The sequence below is a fragment of the Copadichromis virginalis genome, linkage group LG23 (assembly GCF_057382275.1).
Source record: "Copadichromis virginalis isolate Kocher_CV1m ecotype Utaka linkage group LG23, C_Virginalis_male_GT1.1, whole genome shotgun sequence".
In the NCBI taxonomy this organism is placed as follows: domain Eukaryota; kingdom Metazoa; phylum Chordata; class Actinopteri; order Cichliformes; family Cichlidae; genus Copadichromis; species Copadichromis virginalis.
Window position 1 is genome coordinate 15,830,049 of NC_140639.1, and position 25,251 is coordinate 15,855,299.

Below are 25,251 nucleotides of genomic sequence, written 5' to 3' on the forward strand. Positions count from 1 at the left end.
TTGAAATGTGCCAATTTCTGTTTGATATCAAGTCAACTGACAAACATTTAATTAAATTACTAGTGGATGTTTTCAGGCTGCTAATATGCCAGAAAGCTTAATTAAATCAAATGATCCTGAGGCTGTTCAAACACATAAAACAGTTCTAATCTCTGTTTTAAACACATATCAAAGTTATAACATCACTACAGGGGTGGGTACAAATTCAGTTCACTCAACTTCCTCTTGTCCCATAATAACCATCAGCCTAGCACCACCAGCTTTGTTAAGGCAAACTTAAAAAATGTGTGCATTTCACTTTGCCTCCTGATCATTTAGCTCCAAGCAGACATCCTGTCTCATCTTTTATAATGCAAACAGCTGGCTGCTTGCAGTACAGCAGTACAAAAAAATACATTGTCAAAAAACAAAACAAAAACAAAAAGTCATAAAAAATGTATATATCAAATAAAAATTATTGAATCAATGCAAGTAATAGCAGGTACAGGACCAAGGACAAATTTTATAATAGAAATCGTATCATTGTCCTTGTGTTGCCATAAATTCCACTGTAAATGCGCTATTGTGGAGTCTTTTGCAACTGCTTTGCTTTAAAAGGTTTTTGTGGAGCTAGATGAGCTCATCTGTATTGTCCTTCTGCCTGCACGGGTGTCCTTTGCTGCTGCGCTCCTTTCAGCATAACTTACAGAGAACCATTCAAACTGCTAGAGGAGGCTATACATTGGTCTCAAGGCCATTCATATCTATAGTGCAGTGTTCTTTGCTCTTCTTCAGATGTCTCGGAGGAATTGGAGGTTTCTTCCTGTCTGAAAGCGGCCGAACGCCCTCCTCCAGTTGTATGAGTTGAGCCACTTCAGGAGGGATGAACTGGTGTTTGACCCCTAAAGGAGGGGGTCGGCAGTTGCCATTGTTGGTGTGGCAGTTCATCACAGGAGGGGTGCTCATTGCTGTTTTGGTCTCACAGATCAAAGGTACCTGTAGATTGGATAATATATGGGACTACTTGAAAAAATCTGGAGTGCTCAGAAGGTTCTCTTTGTTAAGGAAACCAAAGGTTGAAAAGGAAAAATGATCCAAGGCTATTGAAGTGCCACTTCTTGTGGTTGTAATACATTTTAGTTTTTAACAAATACATTTTTCCAATGGCAAAAATAAATAATGAAATTATTAGATTATTTTTTCCCATTATTTAAATGTTCATCAATTGTGTGCAATTTTTTTTTTTTTAGCTCAGTCTCCAAAATCTTTGTATGTTGTGTAAAACGTGCACAAAAGATTTGGAAGCCATTTAAACCCCAATTACCTTCAATAGAAGTATTTTTGAATTATTGTATCAGTTTTCTAAACCACTTGTCAAACTCAGGGTGACTGAAGCTGTGATAGGATGAGAGGCGGGGCGCGTCCTGCACAGAGCATCAGTCAGTCAACTAACATCAACAACAACTAACAAATCAGATTTCATTATTAGTCACTGCCGTTTTGTACTGTTCAATTACAACCCCAATGAAAAAAATAAAAATGTTGAGGCACACAACGATGTGTGCTGCTGGTAAAGTTTCTGGGCTGCCTTTCCTCATAACAGCCACCCCTCAAGATTCTCTCCATATAAAGCAATGCAATATCAGGGACTCTAACATCCAGTCCTTTTACTGAATTCCACATGCTTTCAACTGGTGAAAGGCATGGAGTGTCTGGACGGGAGGATATATTGCTCTAAGACCTTTACATACCTTTCAGCATTGATGGTGATGCTTTCACATCTGGAAAGGCACCATCAGAATTGGCTATTCTGATCATGTTCACATGCGCCTTCATCTTTGCATGATACAGCTTTAACCTACATTTGTGAATGGCATGTTGAATTGTGTTTAGAGAGTGATTTCTGGAAGTGTTCCTAAGCCTATGTAGTATTAATCATGTCTGTTTTTAATGAAGTGCTGCCCCAGGTCCTGAAAATCATAGTCATCCACTACTCATTTTCAGACCTGTCCCCAGATTCTGAATATTCTGACTTTGAATATTAGATTTTTATTATGTGCTGCAGATGATGAGATATTCTCACATTTCTACATGCATTATTTTGCAGATTAGGGAGCCTCTGCCCTTCTTTACTTCTGAGAAACTCTCTAAGATTCTCTCTTTATACCCAATGGCACTGATCAGTTGCCAGTTAACCCAATTAGATGCAAAATGTTCCTCCAGCTGTTTCTTTTTAGTGCTGCTCACTTTTCTCAGCTTAAAGGTTTATGGGAATCTTGTGAATCATTTCATTCTGTCTTATTTGCATTTTATACACCATGTCAACGTTTTGGAACTGGGGTTGTAATTGCTGTCTAAAGGATTGCAAATGATTTGATGAAAGTAGGGAGGGGCTAAACCTAAAATTATAGTAAATACACACTTAAATCTTCAGTTTCTTCTAAATGCCTACTACTTAGCCAAATCTCTAAAAATGCGTGAAACAGAACTAATAACGTTTTCAGCCCCAAGAAGCAAACTATGGGCTCAATCACCCCAATTACCCAAGTCCTTTGAAACATATTGTCATTAAAACTCACCCCATCTCCCTCTTTCATGAAGTCTTTTCTGCAGATGTGTGCCATGATGCCTGTGGCCAAAGCATCCCCCATTACATTGACCATGGTGCGAAATCTGTCTCTGTAAAAGAAGAAGACATTTAAGACACTTTTTATTTGGACCGATAGAAATCGAGTCAGTAGAGCTGTTGTCGGTTTGGATCTTTAATACATTTTAGAAGTGATATGCAACTTACAATGCCCAGTCCACTGCAATGATGAGAGTGATGTCGTCAGTTGGCAGACCAACAGATGTTAGCACTATCACCATGGTGACCAGCCCAGCTTGTGGTATTCCTGCTGCACCTATGCTGGCTGCAGTAGCAGTGATGCTGTTGGAGAGATGGGAGGTGAAGTTAATTAAAGTAAAAAAGCTGATGACAAATATAAAGTGGACGACTTCTTCTGCTGAAACAGTACACGTGTGACAGAAAATATGGCAAAGCAGAACAGCTCTACTTTAAAAACTGCTTCTTTGTCCAAATAAACCCCTAAAGTGACAAAGAATGCTTTCAATTTGCATTTATGCCAACCAGACTCCCTGAGTAACCCAGAGGGTTAGTGTTAGAGAAGAGGAAGCTAGACAAAGGGTGAGACGGAGTCAGATCATCCACTGTGGAGACCCCTGAAGGGAGCAGCTGAAAGAAGATGTTTCTGTGACAGAGGTATTGGTCCATGACATCAACTGTTGTGGAATTTTAACTTCAAATATAGTCCTGATATTCTCACATACTTTTACTGATTGTTTTCCCCCCCATATGTGGTGGTTCTAATTCATTTTTCCATCTATTTTTGTTCATCAGGATTTGTTGTGTTTAGTTCATTTTTGTGCTGAATGCAAATACTTTAAAGTAAATTAAAGACTCTTCTTGCCTAATTTGTTTTGTGGATTATATCTCAAGGTGAGCCTGGCCCCAAAAGTACACAATAATGTTAATAATGTCTCTAAGGCAACTGTCTAATTGGGAAGCCTCTTATCTGGTGTAAAATGTTGGCACATCGGATATCTGGTGCAGCTCCAGAGTTTGACGAAGAGATGATCCCACAACTCACTACACCACAGTCTGGGGTGAAATGATGAAATGGGAGTTAGGGTCAGAAACTCAACCATGATATCACGGGAATATACTGGTTTATTGAGGCCACGTGGCTCTTCAGTGATAAGTGATAAGCTGTCATGTTTATACTACATCTATAAAAGCGTACTCTGGCTAATGACAGCCTTCCTTTGTCCTCCGCTTGTCAATTTTTCTAATTTTATGGAAAAACTGGTTCTCATGCAGAGATTTACAAAGTTTTCAGTTTTCACATGTTAGTTCCTTCTACCACAGATCTGAGCAGAGGAGGCAATGAGACAACACAAGGAGCGAGGAGTCAAGGAAACAGGCATTTGGAGCCTCATTTTAAAGCAATGAAAACCAATTAAACATGATGTATTATACACCTGCGTCATAAATAATTTTATTATAGCCCATATATAGGTGTACACAGGGGTAACAGTGCCCATGGCATTTTTTATTTTTTTCTTTACAGCCACTTTTAATTATTTTCACAACATTACACAATGTGAAAGAGTTGAAGGTAAAGACACTTCAGCAAAAGATACATCTGTGCATCCTTGGTTATAGTTCCTACAGAAGCCTCTTCTCTCCTCTGTCCTCCATATGTTTTAGAAGTGTAGAAATTAGAGGAATGAGAGAAGCTCAAAGATTCCTTAAACAGGAAGAAAGCATCTGCAGGGCCAGCCTCTTACACTAATACTGAATTTGAGAAAAGTTCTACTTTTCTTTGCTTTTTCTAAAGAATCTCAGAAAGACAGTATCCTCCATCAGCATTTTGTCAACCAGACCATGGGAGCCTGTAGTTCTCTGTAGTACTTGTTTCTTATCACCAGCAGAGTCCACAGGGAAATGAGACACTTGACTGAGAAAATGTATTAGAGTGTTGGTTTACTTCATCTCATTTATTATATTTATTATCTCAAGGAATGCCAGCAAGCCATTTATTTGTTATTTTTATTTATTTCCGTCTGTTATAAGCCCTTGTTTGTTTTCTGTGATTTATTTTTCCACATCTGTCTTCCAGCAAGCTCCTCTGCATGTTCAGCACCAGTAGATGTTGTTTCCCACACAGAAATAGTGTTTATAAGTAGTGGTTAAAGGGAAACTTATTTTATCTACTTCTTCTTTTTTTGTTTTAATCTTGAAGGCATCAGTATGCTTCAATAGATTTGTTGGTAGAAGTCTACATTTCCCTTATAAAGCTCCAAAACCAACTATCCAACAGCAATGTTCACTGTGAGCATCATTTTACACATAGTAGTCTGATATGACAGACAATTAAAACTACATGTGTGGCTACTGAGCTTAGTTTTTAGCCCATAGTTTGATGTGGTTGATGAATTACGCTGGAACAATCTATTTAAAAAGTCCCTTCAGAAGTTGCAGCCTCTCACTTCGGCGAAGCCTGAGGTCTGGCTGTCATTCACACCAGCAGGCACAATAATACATTCATCAGCGTATTCTTTCTCGAGCTTGAGTCTCTGTGATGATCAGCATGATGAGCCATTCTTTTACGTGCATCCATTGCTGTGCTTGAGCAGCTCTCTGCTGCAACAGTGAATCACTGGGATGGGCTTTCAAACATTTTTTCAGCTTCAACACAAAAACATAAAGCAGCATTATAAACAGATTTCAGCTGCTGACAACTGTCTAAAATTGAAACTCTTCAACTTGAATTTTATTTTGTGAAAGGAAAATAAGTCCCTGAGAGACAAATCTGATGAACAGGGTGTTGTGGTGATGAGCATTGTGTTGATGTGGCAAAAAAACCCACTCCTGCAACTTCAGTGTGTTGTGTGATACGTAAAACACGATTTTACGTATCACAGTTCAGGTGGTTTGTAGCGAATGTTTTTCCTCAGAAAACGCAGGATGGTACACTAAATCTCCTCACCACCTCCTGAACAAATTCGTGGTGCACTGCAAGATAAATACCTTCTGTTTTGGACACTGCAAGCCCTTCAATTGAAACCTGCTGTTCGGTCATTAAGCCTGACACCGAGGTCTAACCACCAGAGATGATCCTTGACATGAAAGGTGGTTAAGTTTGACACAGAAGGTGATGCTTGCTCTGAGTTAGTGCAGCCCTCTGATCAGAACAGGACTTCCAGCGTGATTAATGTAAAGCATATGAATGACTAAAAATATTCAATGATACTTACATGGCTTTGTCAAAATAAATAAAGTCAATTAAAATTACATTTAAAAAAGGTTTACTGACCTGATGGTGATGATCTGACCGAAGTCCAGCTCATAATTATTAACTTGTGCAATGAATATTGCTGCAACAGCCTCATAGAGAGCGGTGCCGTCCATATTGATGGTTGCACCCACGGGTAGCACGAAACGGATGATGCGACGGTCAATGTGGTTGTTCTCTAAGAGGCACTTGAAGGTTATAGGCAAAGTGGCTGAGCTGAGGAAAACGAAGAAAAAGACAGAGAGGACAGCTAATAAAAAAATAAATATGAAGCCTCCTAATTTCTCTCAGGTATGCATGCAAACAAACACAATCTGTTCATTCATGCTGACTAAGAATAATAATGCTTTGCATGACAGCATGCAGCAGATGCTTTTTACTAATCTGAGTCTAGCAAACACATGCATGCGTGATGAAGCCAATCTGACCCCAAAGACCTCAGAAGAACTCCGTCTTTGTCAGTCTGCGTATGCAACAAGGAATGATTTGTTTAAAACTGAATAGAAAATAGAATAGAAAACATTAATAGACCATAGCAGTGCTTTTGGAGAGGTTTAACCAGTTTATGTCAAATCACATATTGTTGAGGTGCATTTTCTAAAGTATACTGTTGTGTTTTTCACTTTAGAGCTTCCCTACCTACAACTTGTTTTCATTCGTTTACACACGAGATACAAATGAAGGCAGTCACAGATCTACCACAGCAAACACAATGTCTGCCAAATACATGCAAAAACACTGACATGGTCATCTAAATTAAAACTAAAGCCTGTTTTTGTTATAGAATATGATCTGTCAGCATGCACACATGATACACAAGCATCAGTGGAGTCTGTTTAAAGACACGTGGAATGCTCTTTTACTTTTCCCTCTCTTCCCACACACCAGATGTTTTCTGATCAGCCAACAGCCCTTTGAGATTTTTCACAGTAAAGGTTCCAGTAAAAAGGAAGAAAAGAATAAGTGTTGTTAAGACTCGGGGATGTTTTATTTTGACTCACATATGAGATGATAAAATGAGTTACTGATGTTTTCCTTTTGTAACGCATTCATTCTCTCTATAATAAGTTTCTTTACCTGGAGGAGGTTGCCAGTGCAATGAGCAGGGCTTGCAAGATTCCCCGTATGTAAACAATGGGACTCTTTTTGGTGATGAAGAAGTACATAGCAGGCAGGATAAACAAGCCGTGCAGCACCAAACCAAACACCACAGTGATGGCATAGAAACCGAGCTTCTTCCCCATGGCTGAGGGATCACTCATTTCCAGGATCTTTCCAGCCACCAGGAAAACAATACCAAATGGAAAATACCTGAGGAGATGAAGACAATCAAGTGTCAAAATGACAGTTATAAGTCTTAGATTTTATGAGATGGTGGGAGAAAAGAAGCCATACACAGAGTTTTACACTAAGAAACACCAATGTCCTTTTAAAAAAAAAAATTAGATTAGGGGCATGTGAACATATGCGTGCAGTCTGTCCAACCATCAGTCAGCTGAATGACAACCAGACAAGAAATCTAGACAAGAAGGAGCTAGTTAGTTTTAGCAATTGAGCTTTAAAAGTAAGAGTGACAGGATTGTCTAAGACTAAATCCTTTATTTTTTCTTTCTCTGAAAAAACTATTAAATTACAATATACCTGCATACACATAACATAATATACTAGGATAAATGACCAGATTATAATGGTGGAATTAATCCTACTTAATGTGTAGATATTAGATTGACACATTTTTAATATTTATTAATGTGCATATACAGTCCCGATCAAAAGTATAAGACCACTTGAAAAATGGCAAAAAATTATATTTTGCATGGTTCGATCTTAACAAGGTTCCAAATATAGCATAGAGCTTTAACATGCAACAAGAAGGAATGGGAGTGAGACAAAACATTTTTTGAGTATTCAATTCATTGAAAAGAATGCTTAAACTGAAACAGTTTAACAGCTGTTTAACAGCTGATCAAAAGTTTAGTACCACATGCCTTTACAAGCCCAAATCTATGCAAAAATTTGGATTCATTGTCATTTTCTGTCAGGTAGTCACACTGTCATGACATTCTGATGTTGAACTAACAGAGTTGAGCATAAGCAGAGTTTCTCACACACAGACAGTCATTTCGAATTTTTTAAATGATTCTGGAAGACCCGCCAAAATTTATCCAGCACTGAGCCGGAGGATCCAATTGGCTGTCCATCAAGACACTGGACGATCCTTGACCCAAATTAAGACCATTATTGGTTCTGACTGCAGCCCCATAGCCATCAGAGGGCATCTGAGACCGAAGGGCTTTAAAAACGGCTTTAAATGCTTCGTCTCCTTGAATGCCACAGAACTGACCGTTTGGATTTTGCAAGAGAGCTCCAATCATGGGACATTGAAAGGTGGAAGAAAGTTTTATTCTCTGATGAGAAAAAAATGTAACCTTAATGGTTCTGATGGTTTCCAACGTTACTTGCATGACAAGCAGATCCCACCTGAGATGTTTTCTACGTGCGAGTTTTTTCATTGAAATTATGTTATTTTCACTCTAGTTCTGTTGTTTTCATTCAAATTTGGTTGATTTCTTTCAACTTCTGGTGTTTTCATTCAAATTCCATTCTCTTCATTCTAATCCTGTTTTTTCATTCAAATGTTGTTGTTTCAATTCTAGTTCAGTTCTTTTCATTCTAATTCTGTTGTTTTCATTCAAATTTCTGTTTTCATTCAAATTCCGTTCTTGTTATTCTAATTCTGTTAATTTAGTTCAAAATCCGTTGTTGTCATTCTAATTCTTTTCTTTTCATTCTAATTCCGTTGTTTTCATCCTAAAACTTTTCTTTTCATTCAAACTCAGTTCTTTTCATTCAAATTCTTCATTCTAATCCCCATGTTTTCATTCAAATTCTATCCTTGTCATTCTAATTCTGTTGTTTTTGTTCAAAATCAGTTCTTTTCATTCTAGTCCAGTTCTTTTCATTCAAATGTTGTTGTTTTCATTCAAATTTTGTTGTTTTCTTTCAAATTCCAGTGCTTTCATTCAACTTCCGTTCTTGTTATTCTAATTCTGCTGTTCTCATTGAAATTCTGTTCTCTTCATTCTAAACCAGTTTTTTCATTCAAATTTTGTTGTTTTCATTCTAATTCAGTTCTTTTCATTCAAATTATGTTATTTTCACTCTAGTTTTGCTGTTTTCATTCAAATTTTGTTGATTTCTTTCAACTTTGGGTGTTTTCATTGAAATTCTGTTTTTGTCATTCTAATCCTGTTTTTTCATTCAAATTTTGTTGTTTCCATTCTAGTTCAGTTCTTTTTATTCAAATTCTGTTGTTTTCATTCTAATTCTGTTGTTTTCATTCAAATTCTGTTGTTCTCATTCAAATTCCGTTCTTGTCATTCTATTCCAGTTCTTTTCATTCAAATGTTGTTGTTTTCTTTCAAATTCTGTTGTTTTCGTTCAAAAGCCATTGTTTTCCTTCTAATCCAGTTCTTTTCATTCAAATTCCGTTCTTGTCATTCTAATTCTGTTTTTCTCATTCAAATTTTGTTAATTTCATTCTAATTCAGTTCTTTTCATTCAAATTCCATTCTTGTCATTCTAATTCTGTTAATTTAGTTCAAAATCCGTTGTTGTCATTCTAATTCTGTTGTTTGATCAACAATAACGGTGGAACTACTCGTTACGGAGTTCATGTTTGGAACTTTGATATCTTTTTTTTTTTTGGGGTTTGTTTTGTTTGTTTTTTTTTGTTTGTTTTTTTTTGGGGGGGGGGGGGGGGATCCTAAACTTTTGATCAGCTGTAAATCAGCCTGTTTCAACTTAAGTGTTGTTTTCAATAAATTGCATACTTAAAAAAAAGTCTTGTCACACTCCCATTTCTTCTACTTGCACGTTAAAGCTCTAACCATGCAAAATGTGATTTTTTGCCATTTTTTTCAAGTGGTCTTAAACTTTTGATTGGAACTGTATAAGATGCTGTGGCTCTATAAACACTTTCTAATCACAGAATAAGATCCTCCAAACAATAACATCCTGACTATAAGGCAGTTCAGGTTCGTCACGATTCTTTTTAATAGAACAGTTTCTCTGAAAATGATTTACTTGGATATTCCTTTGTAATTAGGTAATAATAATTTGCTATTTGCACTCAGACTCATTCTCACTTTGAAGCATCCAATAAAGAAAGTGAAAGAAAGGTTAACCATGTCTCAACCTGATTCTGATGATAATACGTAGAGTTCTTGTCTAAACGGCTGATGCTGGTTATGTTTCTTAGAAAATTCTTTCATTCATAGCTTTTTCAAGTAGAAAAAATAATACTTTACAATTACCATATAACAATGGCGACAATCCTAAGGACAGCTTCATTCAGGCTCTGGCAGAAGTTTACCAAGGCACTGCCATTTGGCCCCATCCTTCCTAACATAATACCTGTGAAAACAAAGAAAAACCTCTGAAACAATGATGGATAAAATCATTTAAATTTCTTTATTTCAGGCAAGATGTATTCAAGAAATGTCAGATAAGAACAATGCATTTTTTTTACCCATGGTGGCTGAAAAAATAACAATTCCAAGGACGTTCATTCCATCACTTGTTCCTTCTCGTGTCTGTATGAGAACATCAGGGGGCGGAGTCAGGTCAAGAGCAAAGTTCTGGATGTCGGTTCCGTTGTCATCCTGAATACCGTAGACGAGTGCCCGCCGTGTGGTGGACTCTGACTGGGCCTGACGCACTGTCGGTCTGGGCTTCATTATGTAATTGCTGCTTGTTCGATACTGTTGCCAAGGAACAGAAAGAGTTGTTCTTATAAAAGAAGTCCTACAAAATGTAAACCTTTGTATCTGAAACTGCAGTTTGTGTCATCAGAGGTCATACCTGCTGAAATGTGGCCTGGACCAGATTTGCTGGAAACATGTTGCTGCAAGGCAAGCGCATACATTTAATGAATCGTTCTAAAAGGTTGAACACAATGCCAGCTAATAAAAAATTGAGCTGACCAATGCAGTGCATACATACAGACACCAAACTCAGTAGACCTCCTGTGACCTTATTTTGGAAATATCTGCATAAAGGAACTCTCTTCTATATTAATCCATTCCTCTTTTCTTATGGAGTCAGATACTGAGAAGATGTTTTAGGGTGATTTAGTCCTTGATTCCAAGGACAAAATTATCATCGTTTTGAAACTGTGCAATAATGAAGGCCAGATGCCTGTAATGGAGAAAATAAAACCATGAAATTTTTCCAAGATAGGGAGTCTCAGGAGACATAATTATTTCATCCGTCCATTTTCTGCTGATTATCCCTCTCACCAATGACCTCTTCCTTACAAGAAGGTGCAAAGGCTTTCCCAAACAAGTCAAGAGAACTGTTCTCTCCAACGTGTCCAGAGTTTGCCCCATGGATTTTTCCCAGGAGGACATATCCAAAACACTTCGCCTCCATCTCCAGGTCAACAAGCCATCGTCAAAAGCAGCTCAGTCAACTCTTTTTGATGTGGAGGACCTGTTGTTAAGGGAAACCCCAAACACCCTTTGGAAGAAACCCATTTCTGCTGATTGTATCTGTGATCTTATTTATTTGTGCTCTACCAGATTGAATGATAAATCATCAGCTTCACTTTCACACTCAGGGCTCTTTTCTTTTTGAAAAATCAGCTCAGCATCTTTGTCATTGCAGACTACCCTACCCACACTTGTGAACAAGATCCTGAGATGCTTGAGCTCCATCACTTGGGGCAGTATCTCATCCCCAGAGTTGGCACCCCAAACGAGAATCATAGCCTCAGACTTGATTAATTGGTTTATTGTCATTCCCGCTGCTTCACGTTCTGCTGCAAAGTGAATACTGGAGGTCACCACTAAAAAAAGCAAATAGAACCACATCATCTGTTAGAACCTGCGACAACCGAATTGACACCCTCTACCCCTTGGCTGAGCTTAGAGCCAAGGTCTCACTGTAGCTGTACAAGGACAGCACAGCCCACAATAATGTACCCCTGAAGCACCCTCTGAAGGACACCCTGAGGGAATCCCACACTTCATCAAATATAGAGCGGATATACAGGGTGGGCCATTTATATGGATACACCGTACTAACATGGGAATGGTTGGTGATATTAAAGTCCTGTTTGTGGCACATTAGTATATGTGAGGGGGCAAACTCCTCAAGATGGGTGGTGACCATGTTGGCCATTTAGAAGTCGGCCATCTTGGATACAACTTTTGTTTTTTCAATAGGAAGAGGGCCATGTGACACATCAAACTTATTGGTAATGTCACAAGAAAAACAATGGTGGGCTTGGTTTCAATGTAACTTTATTCTTTCATGAGTTATTTACAAGTTTCTCTTTGTTCACAGCCATTGACATGTCGAAGAGGTTAACACGTTAGGAGCAGGTCGAAATTGTGTTGATATCTGTGAACACAGTAACCGGATCATTGCAGCAGATTTCAATGCAAGACACCCTACAAGACCACCCATCTCCCATGCTACAGTTAGCAAACTGCTTGCTAAGTTTCGTGAAACTGGTTCAGTGTTGGATTTGCCAAAATGTGGACGCAAGAAAACTGTCACTAATGAAGAAACATCAGTGGTTGTCCTAGCTTCATTCAGCAAGAGCCCACAGCGTAGCACTCGCCACATGTCACTGGAGAGCGGCATTAGTCGAACATCCCTTCGGCGGATATTAGCTACTCACAAATGGCACCCTTACAAACTCCAGCTACTGCAGCATCTCATCGAGGATGACCCAGATCGGCACACAGAATTTGCAGAATGGGCAAAACAAAAATTGGAACAGGACCCTCAGTTCACGCAGAAGATTTTGTTCAGTGATGAGGCAAACTTTTATGTGAATGGTGAAGTTAACAAACAAAACCACCGCTATTGGTCTGACACTAACCCACATTGGATGGATCCCTCCAAGACTGTTGGAACAACAAAAGTGATGGTTTGGTGTGGTATATGGGGTACAACGATAGTGGGTCCATTCTTCATCAATGGAAACATCAAGGCCACTGGATATTTGAAATTGATGTGTTTCCCTCTTTATGCACTGAAGCTGGCACGTTCCCTGAGTTCTTCCAGCAAGATGGTGCACCACCACATTATGGGTGCCAGGTCCGAGCATTCCTAGATGAACAGTTTTCTGGAAAGTGGATTGGTCGCCGTGGGCCAGTTGAATGGCCCACAAGGTCTCCCGATCTGACCCCCTTAGACTTTTATCTTTGGGGTCATCTGAAGGCAATTGTCTATGGTGTGAAGATACGAGATGTGCAGCACCTGAAACTACGGATACTGGATGCCTGTGCTGGCATTTCTCCTGCGGTGTTGCTATCAGTGTGTGAAGAGTGGGAGAAGAGGGTTGCATTGACAATCTAACACAATGGGCAGCACATGGAACACATTTTATAAGTGGTCAGAAACTTGTAAATAACTCATGAAAGACTAAAGTTACGTTGAAACCAAGCACACCATTGTTTTTCTTGTGACATTACCAATAAGTTTGATGTGTCACATGGCCCTCTTCCTATTGAAAAAACAAAAGTTGTATCCAAGATGGCCGACTTCTAAATGGCCACCATGGTCACCACCCATCTTGAAGATTTTGCCCCCTCACATATACTAATGTGCCACAAACAGGACTTTAATATCACCAACCATTCCCATTTTATTACGGTGTATCCATATAAATGGCCCACCCTGTAGAGACGATCCAGTGTTCTGTGACCAAAACAAAAAAACACATCGTGCATGTGTTATTCACAAACATAACTATTCACAAACTAAAAAGAAAACTTACAAAATCGGCTTCAAAACTCTTTAAAAAGAAAATTAAGGAATCGCATGTTCTCTTGTTAAAAGGTTCACACAAAGTGATACTGCAGTATATTATTGTAGTTTTTCAACCTACACGTATGCTTAATATAGAGAAATTCATACTCATACTCTGTTTAGTCAAACCCGGCAGTGTTTCATGTTCAGACAAAATGTTTCCATTTGAAGCTTTGGCAATAGTGAGATCTTTTCGTCACTCCCCACTTGTTTTCAAAACATGAATAATTTTGAATGAACTGCAAGGTTGTTTTTAGGCCAACAGATGAGTAAAAAAAAAAACATCATACAAAACAAAAACAAAAATAAAACAAAGAAGAGCAAAACAGGAAAGGCAAATCTGCAACTTTCATTATTATTACTGAGCCACTCCTCTGTCTCCTTTCTACACATGCAGTGGGCTCGGTTTCCTTGGCAAGTGAAAAACCCAAGTTCTCTCAACTAAAGATTATCACTTTATTAAACTATGTACTAACAAGCATTTTTTCTAAAACATTTACATTCCTATTTTTGAAATCAATATTAGATTAACAAATTGAACTTGGGTTTTTACGCTGGAACACAGTGTGCGTAATAAAAACAAGAATATCATATTATGACTTCAGGGTAAAAAAAACCCTTGGCTGTTGTCTGATACAAAGCAGTGATATTTATGCTCTCATCTAAACAAACTAAATTGAATTGTTTGCCTGCGGTTGGTGAAGTTGTGCAATTCAGAAGTTGGAAGCACCGACTTGGGAAGCTTGAACTCACATCATTTTCAAGTTGTTTAGAGTAATAATCCTGTTTCATTTTCATCAGTTTTTTTTAAACCTTGACCAAAACCTCACCTTAACCCTTTCCAATTGCCTTTGGTTGCTCAAGCTAAACTTTCTTCTCATGCAAGCATGGGGTTGGCTTTCCAAAAAGTAACTTGAAAAACAATGCTTTTGCCAGACAGACACCACGCTTAATGTTCAGGTCTGATCAGGTCTGATAATAATAATAATAATCCCAAAAAACATCACTTTACCTCAGCCCTTACTTAGAATTTTAATTACTTGCACATTTGACAAAATGAAATTGCATTTGAATTACTGATACACTATGAATAGCGCAGGCTTCACTTTAAAATCAAGGGGAGAGTTTACATTTCAAAAGAAGGCTGCTAATGTTAGAAACCTCAAACGAGATGCACTCCAATGGTCTGCCATGTATTTTCTAGAAATTCAGAATAGGACATAATGATACACTCAAAAAAAAATGAAATTGAGTAGTTGTTACATCTACAGGAGTCTAACTTTAATTTGAACAAAATAATTTCATGTTTCTATGGTAAATGTAATTAATTCATGCAGGATCTGCATAAAATTCAGTGACTTTATTTATTCTTGTTGAGATGACATGACAAACTAGGAAGAGTAGGTATTTGCCTTGACTCGTGAAAATTCACAAGGTCATATGAGATTTCAAACCACTGGGGTTATAAGAGGCTGAAAAGCATACACACACCTGTCAAGGACAAAAAAAGAAAGAAAATTCTGTATCAAGCCTTGTAATCATAGCTTTCCTACTTTTCTTTTAGTGCTGATTGACAGCTTGGTGGGGTGATGGTTACACTGAAAAAAAGGGATTGGCCAGCTCTTAGATTTACGTAAGCATCTTGCGTGTATTTAACACAAATGCCTCATGCTTTAAAGTATAGTGTAGAAACTACATGATATGCATTAAATTCTTCATATCATGTTCAAGTGAAGTAAGTCAATAATATAGCAATGTTAAATCCCGCGACACTGCACGGGTTTCAGTCTCACGCTCTTTGGATCGTGGTTTCAGGAAGGCATCCATCTCAGTCAAGTCGAGCAGCCACCTCTACTTTTTTTGGTATACCGAAAAAAGTAAATTGGGTGGTTGTTACATTAAAAAGTCCAACTTGTAATTTGAACACAATAATTTCATGTTTCTATGAATGTAATTAAATCATGAAGGATCTGTATGAAATTCAACAACTTAATTTGTTCTTGTTGAGATGACATGATACAATCTAGTGAGAGTGGTTAGTTGCTGAACTCATGAAATTCACAAGATCGCACAAGATTTCAAACTGCAGGAAAATCACTGGAGTTATAAGAGGCAGACAACTACACACACACCACGTGCATGCTATTGCTATTTATTGTGGATTAACCTGTCAAGGACAAAAACAAAAAAAGTCTGCATCAAATACAGGAAATCATAGCTTTCCTGTATTTCCTAGATTGTTGGCATGGTGGTTAGTGCTGTTGCTTCACAGTAAGAAGGTCCTGGGTTCAAATCCACGTTCTGACTAGTTTGCAGTGGTTTCTCTCTGGGTATTCTGGTTTCCCCCCACAGTTAAAAATCATGCATAGCACTGTTTCTGTGTGTTTGTGTGTTCTCCCCGTGCTTGCGTGGGTTCTCTCTGTGTCATGGTCCGTGAGAACAGTATCCGGGGAGTGTTTGGGTGACCATGCCCTCGGGTCAGGCACCGGCATTGCACCTGTATTCCATCCCAGGCAATTGCAGGAGGACTATTTCACCCAGCACGGACAGCTCCTCCATGCCAGTCTGTTAGTCACTCTTGGTGGTAACTTGGCTCTCCTAAGCTCTGAGTTTATTCAAGTATTCTTTGACCCGTGTTAATATTACACACTTGTGCCCCGGTCGCCATCCGGCAGTTGAAGACATTCGCTGCCTGTCGTCCTGCCTGTTCTGTGTGCGAGAGAACTCTCGCTCCTAGGATTTTTCCCACGGACACCCTCCCCCAACTCTGATTCTTCCCACGGTCTCAATCACAGCTTCCCAGGGCATTTCAGTTCCCGATTTCCTCGGCTTGAGTTATATTCTTGTTTCCTTGGTGGTTCCTGATCGTTTATGTTAAAGAAATAAATCTATACATAGTTCCCGCGAATTTCGTATTCGGCCCCATCTTTGCATGTGAACCTTAGTTCTTGACACTCCGGGTACTCTGGTTTACTCCAACAGTCCAAAGACAGGTAGTTAGTGGGGTCAGATTAATTGGTGATTTTAAATTACAGATAAGTGTGAATGTGAGTGCAAATGGTTGATTGTCTCTCTGTGTTAGCCCTGGGATAGACTTGGCGACTTGTCCAGGGTGTACCCTGCCTTTTGCCCTATAACATCTGGGATAGCCTCCAGCCCCCCCACGAACCTAATAAAGATAAGAGGATGGATGGAGTGACAACTGTAAAAGTTTTTATAAATCCATTAATTTTTTAGTTATCCAAACTCTAGACTTTGTTGAACACTCCAAAAAATGATCTTAAAATAATCACGGGAAGGATTCTCACATTAATAAATGGCTTTCTGTCAGCATTAAGTATTTTTGTGGGACTAACGTAATTTGCATGGGTTGGATCAACTTAAATAAATTATGTTGGATTCAACTACAGTAAATAATTTGATTCATCATTAATGTCAAAGGAGCTTGCAAAGAAAAGCGTCTGGACTTCTTTAAGTTGCTTGAAGACGTTTCACCTCTCATCCGAGAAGCTTCTTCAGTTCTAAGGTCAAATGGTGGAGAGTCCCAGATTTAAACCTAGTGGGAGTGTCTCCCCACAGAGGGACAAAAGGACCCCCTGATGATCCTCTAATCGCCTGAGCCAAGGTGTGAAACTGGGTGTGGGTCCCAATCAGCCAGAGTTTCAGGTGAGCTCTTTGTGAAACCTGGCCCCACCTTATCATGCGAATTCCTGAGGTCAGATGGCCCAGGATGTGAGTGGGCGTTAAGGCGTCTGGGGAGGGAACTCAAAACTGGATTATAGATGGCAGACAGTTGGCGTCGTAAACCACCGCCTCTGTTCAAAGATGGTCGCTCACAGTGGACATAGATGGCTTCTTTCACTCCTCTTTCAAACCATCTGTCCTCTCTGTCCAAAATGTGAACATTGACATCCTCGAAAGAGTGTCCTTTATCCTTAAGATGCAGGTGGACTGCTGAGTCTTGTCCTGTCAGGACACTTACACTTACGCCTGTAGTGATGAAGTGCTTTGAGAGACTGGTCTGTCAGCACATCAGGGCCGGTCTGCCTCCCACTCTGGACCCCCACCAATTTGCCTACAGGACAAATCGTTCCACCGAGGACGCTATCACCATAGTGCTCCACACTGCGCTGAGTCACCTGGAGCACCGAGGAAGCTATGTGAGAATGCTCTTTCTGGACTTCAGCTCAGCATTCAATCATATCATCCCGGAGATCCTGGTCCAGAAACTGTCTCACCTGGGACTCTCCACCCCCATCTGCCTCTGGATCAAGGACTTCCTGACAAATAGACCACAGTCTGTCAGACTCGGCCCCCACCGGTCCAGCACCATCACACTCAGCACCGGGTCTCCACAAGGATGTGTTTTGAGTCCCCTCCTGTTTACGCTCTACACATCTGACTGCTCCCCTACCCATCTCTCAAACACCATCATAAAGTTCGCGGATGACACCACAGTGGTTGGACTCATCTCAAGGGGGGATGAGTCGGACTACAGAGATGAGGTCAACAGACTGACTGAGTGGTGTTCAGTTAACAACCTCCAACTGAACACCACGAAAACTAAAGAACTTATCTTGGACTTCAGGAAGGGCAGAGCAGACCCGGCCCCACTTTACATTCACGGGAGCTGTGTGGAGAGGGTACACTCCATGAGGTTTCTGGGCGTGCAGATATCTGATGACCTCTCCTGGACTGCAAATACTACGGCGGTGGTTAAAAAGGCCCAGCAGCGTCTCCACTTTCTGAGAGTGCTCAGGAGGAACAACCTGGAGGAGAGGCTGCTGGTGACATTTTACAGAGCCACCATAGAGAGCATCCTAACGTACGGCATAACAACATGGTATGCAGGGTGCTCAGCTGCAGACAGGAAAGTACTGCAGAGGGTCATCAACACAGCCCAGAAGATCACTGGCTGCTCTCTGCCCAGCCTGGAGGTCACTGCAAACTCTCGGTACCTCAGCAGAGCTGGCAATATCATCAAGGACCACTCTCACCCCAGCAACCAACTGTTTGAACTATTACCGTCAGGCCGACGGTACAGGTCACATAAAACCAGGACAAACAGATTCAGGGATAGCTTCTTTCCCAGAGCTATCACCGTAGTAAATAAGCACAAAAACAATTGAACCTATTCCATACCGTCACTGTCATTATATTATGCTGCTATTCTGTATATATTGTACATACTATTGTTTGAGTACTTACGATTGTTTTTTTGTACTTTTTATATTTAACATTTATATTTATTATTGAAACTTGCACCAAGGGAGTGGCACTCCAATTTCGTTGTACTCTGTACAATGACAATAAAGGCTATTCTATTCTATTCTATTCTAAATGTAATATTGGATTGGTTAGACTACGTACATGTGAGTTTTGTTTTGTCAAAAATGTCAAAATAACATGGCAATATGGACATTTTTTTCTATTATTATCTGTCTGTTTAATTCTATTAATTTTACTGGCTGCAGACAACTTGACATAAAGGAAATATCTCGAATAAAACAGAATACGATACAGTATTTTTAATGTCTAAAATAGATTTCAATATAGTTTACACAAAAGCACTAAGGACTATAGTATTGTATTTGAATGTCAAACTGTGGAACTGCAGACTTCAACTCCAAAAACTCAAACACATGCCACACTTCCATTAGTTAGTTTTTACTGACAGAGTTTTTAAGGTCACTGCTCTGATTACTGGCTTCAGACTCACCATCCAAATAAACAGCCTGAAATCAGATGCTTGGATTAGAAAACCAAACAGATACAGAGACACGCCAGGTGACAGTTAATAGTCCTGTTTACAGATACTGCTTATGAGAAACTGAGTACCATCTTCTATTAAAGAAGATTAAATGGTTTTTAGTCAACAATGAAGTCATCCCAGAATACGGGAACTGAATAGTTTAAGACAACCAATATGTTTAATCCTCTCTCGGGATTTGTTACAAATCCGAACAGCCTGAAAAACTAGGGTGCGGTCAGGATTGTGTCTGCTCTACAAACACACCATCACCTACTTACCCTTAGTTTAGGGTCACTTTAAAATCTGCAAGTTTTGAAAGAAAAGCACATTTCCTATTTCTTTATTTATGATGTAAAAAAATGACAAGTAAAATAAATACTTTGTGATTCTTAATGGATTATCTATGTAGGTGTACAGAGCCCCATTTTCAGCAGCCACCGTTCCCCGGCACATTATGTTACCTAATGCAAGTTTATCATGTTAAAAGGTGATCTCGGTAAAAGCCATTTCCCAATTATGTTATAAAATCTGTTCTGATTATTAAAGAAGCAATTTCGCTAGCTGAGAGGAGCATTAACCGACCCATTGTGGGTTAAATTATTAGCTCAAAGTAATCGCCAAGAAATAACGTACTTTTGAAACTTGCCACGCTATTTTATTAAAAAAAAAAATCTATATACCTGTTTTCAGGGTGTGTGTCATCATGTCAAAACACTGCTGTCGAGACAGACGGTGAAGTTTGAACTACAGCAATGGAACTTTTGATTATTTTGGCAGGTGTTTACATGTTTGTGAGAAAGATTCAAAGAAAAGACCTGGAGTACCTATCCTCCACTATCTTGCCAGTATTTTTGAGTCTGGTATCCATGCTAAAAGTTGAGATTTCTCTGCCTGTGTTGACTCAGTTTGACTCTTTGTTTACATGAATGAAGTAAAGACCACAGAACAAACCTCATTCTTAAATCACTGGTTAAACTGAACAGAAATTCACTAGCTGGGCCAACGTCACCGTTTTAGTAGGTAAAGGTGAATGCTTGGACATGAACTGAGCTGCGGCTTGGGAAAGGCCTGGAAGGGGACTGACGACGGCTCCCAGGCCTGGCAGATCCCCATAGGAGTGAAGAAGTTAAAAAATTGAGAACAAGGAGGGAGGGTGGGACACGTAAACGAGAATGAACAGCTTGCAGAACTGGGGGAACCTATATACAGATGACATCCATAATGAGCGTGTTTGGTGGCCTGGTCCTGCTCCTGAAATTCCAATATATAATCTCCAATCCATGAGATAGCCAACGCACCTTTGTTGGCCATCTCACACAGCACACGCTAAATTCAGCACATACAAAGCACATACTGTAGCAGTATGTGCTTTGTTTCTACTGCCATCAAATGAGTCAAAGTCGCATTTGTGTGTAATTCATGGCCTGGAGATAATTCTTCAGAAAACTTAGACAAATGTTCTAATCTCACCGGATCAGGTCCAGGAGTGCATCTGCAGAACTCATGATGGGTTTGCTGCTGTCCTCAGAGTCCTCTTTTTGGGCTGCACCTCCTGGGTGGATGATGGAGACCATGATGATCCCCACGATCACAGCCACAAAGGTGGTCCACAGGTAATACGATACTGTGATCAGACCGAGGCGACTGGAACATTTTGCATCGAGAGCTGCCAGTCCCGACATCAAACTGAAAGAAAAAACAAGAAGTTTGGACTGAATGCATTTTAACCTTTCCACCTCTGAGTTACCTGGATTTGTATACTCGTTTCTAACACTGATTAAATATTCCACCAATCAAAATTGTAATGGTATGCAACATAACTTGCTCTTTCTTGCCACAAATAGTATATGTACATAGAACAAAAATGTTCTGTGAGGGTCCTGGATGATCGATGGTTCATTCATGGGTTTGAATTCACCATCTGGCTGTGACTTTCTGTGTGGAGTTAGCATGTCTGTGTGGGTTCTCTCCGGGTACTCTCCAGCTTCCTAACACAGCCCAGTCATTCAGTTGGTGGGGTCGCGTTAATTGGGGATTCTAATTTGCCCATAGATGTGACTGTGAGTGTGAATGTGGTCTGTGTCACTGTTTTAGCCCTTTGACAGACAGGGTGTGCCCTGCCCCTATGGTAGCTGGGTTCCATTCCCCCTGTGACCCTGAATTGGATAAGTGCAAGAAATTGGATGGATGGACCGATTGGCAAATTCAAAATAATACTCTGGTGTGGCATAGAGGTTATCAGATTGTGGCGCTGCTCAGGTGTTACTGAAGCCCAGGTTGCTTTGATTGCAACATTCAGTTTGTCTGTACTTTGTTGGGTTGGGTATTTTTTTATTATCTTCTTGGCAATAAACCACAGCTTGGCCAATCAAGCACAGCAATAACATCGTCAGTAAAGAATTTGGTAGTAGTTTTGGTGGCGTGGACAGGTCCTAAGTCCTGTGGAAAAGAAAATCAGCTGCTCCATAAATCTTCTCAGCAAATGGAAGCACAAAGTGCTCGAAAGTCTTCTTTTAAATATCTGAATTCATTTAGGACTTAATAAAATATAACTTTTCATGACAATCCTCTCAAGGCTGCAGTTATCCCTGTTGCTTGTGCACCTTTTCCTACCACACTTTTCTCTCCCACTAAGCTTTCTATTAATATACTTTCATATTGCATGCTGTGAACAGACAGACTTTTCAGATATTTCCTTCTGAACTAGGAGTACACAAGGTATTTATATTCCGAATATGAATTTATTCAAACTCCAAAGTTTTAGCAGCAGCACAAATTTTGTGTTTCATAAATGTTACCATTTTAGTTTTTAATTTATATTATTTTGTTACGTTTCTAAGAGTGAATAACAATAAAAAGCACTTCAGAAGTTTGAAAGCTATTATTGGTAAATACATAAAAATTAAGCTTTGGCAGTGGTGCCACTGGTAGTATTAAAAAAAATTCTAATATTTTTCTGTGACATTTTTTCCACGTTACATGCGAGTACATTTTGATCTAGTAACAACACGCAACACAAAAAAAAAGTATTCGGACAGCAAAGAGCAAAGGACACATAGGAGAAGAGCATCAGGTGGTTGGATGGCTAGTTAAAACACTGGACTCAAATGCAGGAAGCTGTGGTTTGTTTCCCAGTTTCATTTCCCCTTAAAACAATGACGGAAGCTCCAAAAGCTACTGAATAGGACGGTGATCATTTAGACATATCCTACATACTGAATGTTCAAAGTAAATTCCTCAAAGTAAAAATGTTAGTTTCATCTGTGAAAGCAAACAAAAGAGAAATGCAATGAGACAAATCTTTAAAGAACCATCATCAAAACCAAAGATTAAACTGCATACAAATTCTCAAAACAAGATTAATGAAGAAACGTTTTGTATTTCTCAGTAAATAAGAAAATAAATGGATGCTTTTAAAATGTATTTTTTCCATGCAAAATCTTATTCAGTGAGCTAGTTTTATGTTGAATAATAAACAGCATTTCCTTACATGGGATGTTTGTTAGTAATTTTACTGGTATATAAACAGATTCATGAGCAAAGCTCCAATAGAGATAAGTTTAGATAAGATGGAGCAGATGAAACAAACTGTAAAGATGTGCAGGCAGCACACTGACATTTTAAAAAAGGAGAATTTTTATGGACATGAGTCTAAAGAGGGCTTTTCTGTGGAGAGAAACAAAGTTTTCACTCTCAGTGGATAAAATAATGTACTTTTTTTCAAAACCACAGGCTTATCTCTGTGTTATGATAGTAAGATGGGCCCACTTCCAACACATAATTTTTCAACATGAAGGTTACTGGTGTGAAAGAGTGTGCTTTAACCCAAACCACAATGACTTTCTAAACCGACCAGACAGCTTTTAGCGTCCACATTCAAAAAGTGACAAGCTGGTGAAAACAAATCTAAAAAGGACATGACAAAAAAAGCAGTGAGGTTTATAAACCTGTGCTACTACCACCCCTCCAGACTTCTGACCTTGATCTTTGGTTTATATTTTAATAGTGGCTAATATTACGGAGCTAAGATAAAGAGAAGCAATAAGCAGGCACTGTGTGAGAACACATTGTGAGAGCTTTGGTGTTTATCCGGTCGTTAAGTGATGACGTGACGAATCCTACTTCCGGGTCTAAAGTAGTAGCGTTTAATATGGCTTTTGTGTTGTTAACATGTTTAATGTTTTGTATTTTCTTCTATTTGATCTCAAAAAGCTCCTAAAACAGTCAGTGATCACTGTTGACCTCCCTCGGCTTTTATTACCGCTAATCATTTATTTAAGCTCAGTTTTTAAAACCTTAGGATGTAACTACAGCCCAGCCCATGCAGCAGTATATGAATGACTAACCTCGTATTGTGGATGGATTATCTCAGTTGTTCTCCTGGCTGAAGTTTGGTCCTTTTACAGCATCCTGCCATGTGATTACATTTGTTCCTGACCACCGAGAACACTCACGTTAAGTTTTATCGAGTGGAAAAAAAGTTAGCTTGCTTATATTATGCTAACATAGCTGTGTCGCTAGCGGTCACGTAGCACATCATTATATACCAGCTAGCCAAACTTCAGTAACCCTACAAACGTCACTGCTGTTTAGTTTTCTGTCTTCATTTATGTTGGAAGTGATAACAGAGCTGTACGTTTTAATTTGTTTCAAAAACCCCGCAGTCAGGACATGCTATATTGTATTTAGATAGAAGCTAGTGAGCTAACTTCCTGCTAACTTCTAACTCTGTTAAATGTCATAAATTCTGTTTTCATGGATGCCTGGATGGTAAACTCAATTGTTACACCTGGTAGAGCAGAACGCTGATCATTTTATTAAAGATGAAAGACTTTAGACAGTTTTTCAACTCTCAGTAATGCCATAGTGATCGTTTGATATATGGACCTGCAGCGGAGTTTAGGCCCAGACACGGCTAAGGAGACTTAACGACCGGATACTCGATGAGCTAACAAAGAAACAGAGATGAACTGTTCAATCGATGGATCAAGCGCAAATGGAGCTAGGAATCAAAGGCAAACAATACTGTCAGTTTATTGTACTTGCAGTACAGGTAAGCAGCTGATCACATTATTTTTCTATTTTTTCTATTCACATGGACTTAAAATTAAGTACATATATCATTTTATTTTTATTTTATTTTAGATTCACATATTTTGTCAAACTTGATTCCAATGTCAATTATCCCAAACCAGCAGAATGTAAATGTATGTATGTCTTAATAACCGACTGAATACATTACTGGAAACTTTAGATATGCTAAGTTAAGTAGTGATTTGGGTCATTGTGTTAGAGCTGTACTGACGTGCAGGTACCTGGACACGACGAGTGGGAGAATCAGCATCTTCAGCATCCTCATTAGTAGCTCACCAGGAAACTGAAAGTACTTCACCTCCTGTCAGGGTAAGAGAAGAGAAATAATGGTCACGGGTAATTTTAGGAAGTCTATCACACAGATTTTTGAAAAGGACCTTATGTTACTTAAAAAGAAATAATGAACAGGAGCAGGGCATGACAGTGACACATAATGAATTACCTTTTGAAGAGTTTAGATGTCTGTTATAAAAAAAAATTCAGTTTCATGGACAGAAATGAGACTCTGACTATTTTCCTATTTTTCTTCTTTGCTAATAAATGGGTACATGTTTAATCTGCATTGTAAACACCTTCATCTCACCCTATCTCTTGCACTCTGTCACACCAACTCTCTGAATGTCATCCTTCACTACATGCTCTTTTACTGCTGCCTGGCAGCTCCATCTTCAGCCTTCTTCCTCTGCGTGTTCTCCAAACTGTCCTAGCCTTGTGTCTCCAATGTTGTCTCCAAGCACCTCAGCC

The 25,251-nt window shown here is 39.2% G+C and overlaps 1 protein-coding gene across 1 annotated transcript; it reads right to left on the reverse strand.

Annotated features, from left to right (window-relative positions):
• Positions 1 to 24,848, reverse strand: slc1a7b (solute carrier family 1 member 7b). Its single transcript, XM_085448176.1, has 10 exons — positions 24,729 to 24,848; positions 20,884 to 21,099; positions 10,701 to 10,743; positions 10,369 to 10,600; positions 10,154 to 10,253; positions 6,915 to 7,148; positions 5,859 to 6,053; positions 2,774 to 2,908; positions 2,559 to 2,658; positions 1 to 975 (listed from the first exon to the last, which is right to left on the reverse strand). The coding sequence occupies exons 1-10, from the start codon at positions 24,770 to 24,772 to the stop codon at positions 715 to 717; spliced, it is 1,560 nt and encodes a 519-aa protein (XP_085304302.1). The 5' UTR covers positions 24,773 to 24,848; the 3' UTR covers positions 1 to 714.
• Between the last annotated feature and the right edge of the window lie 403 nt (positions 24,849 to 25,251).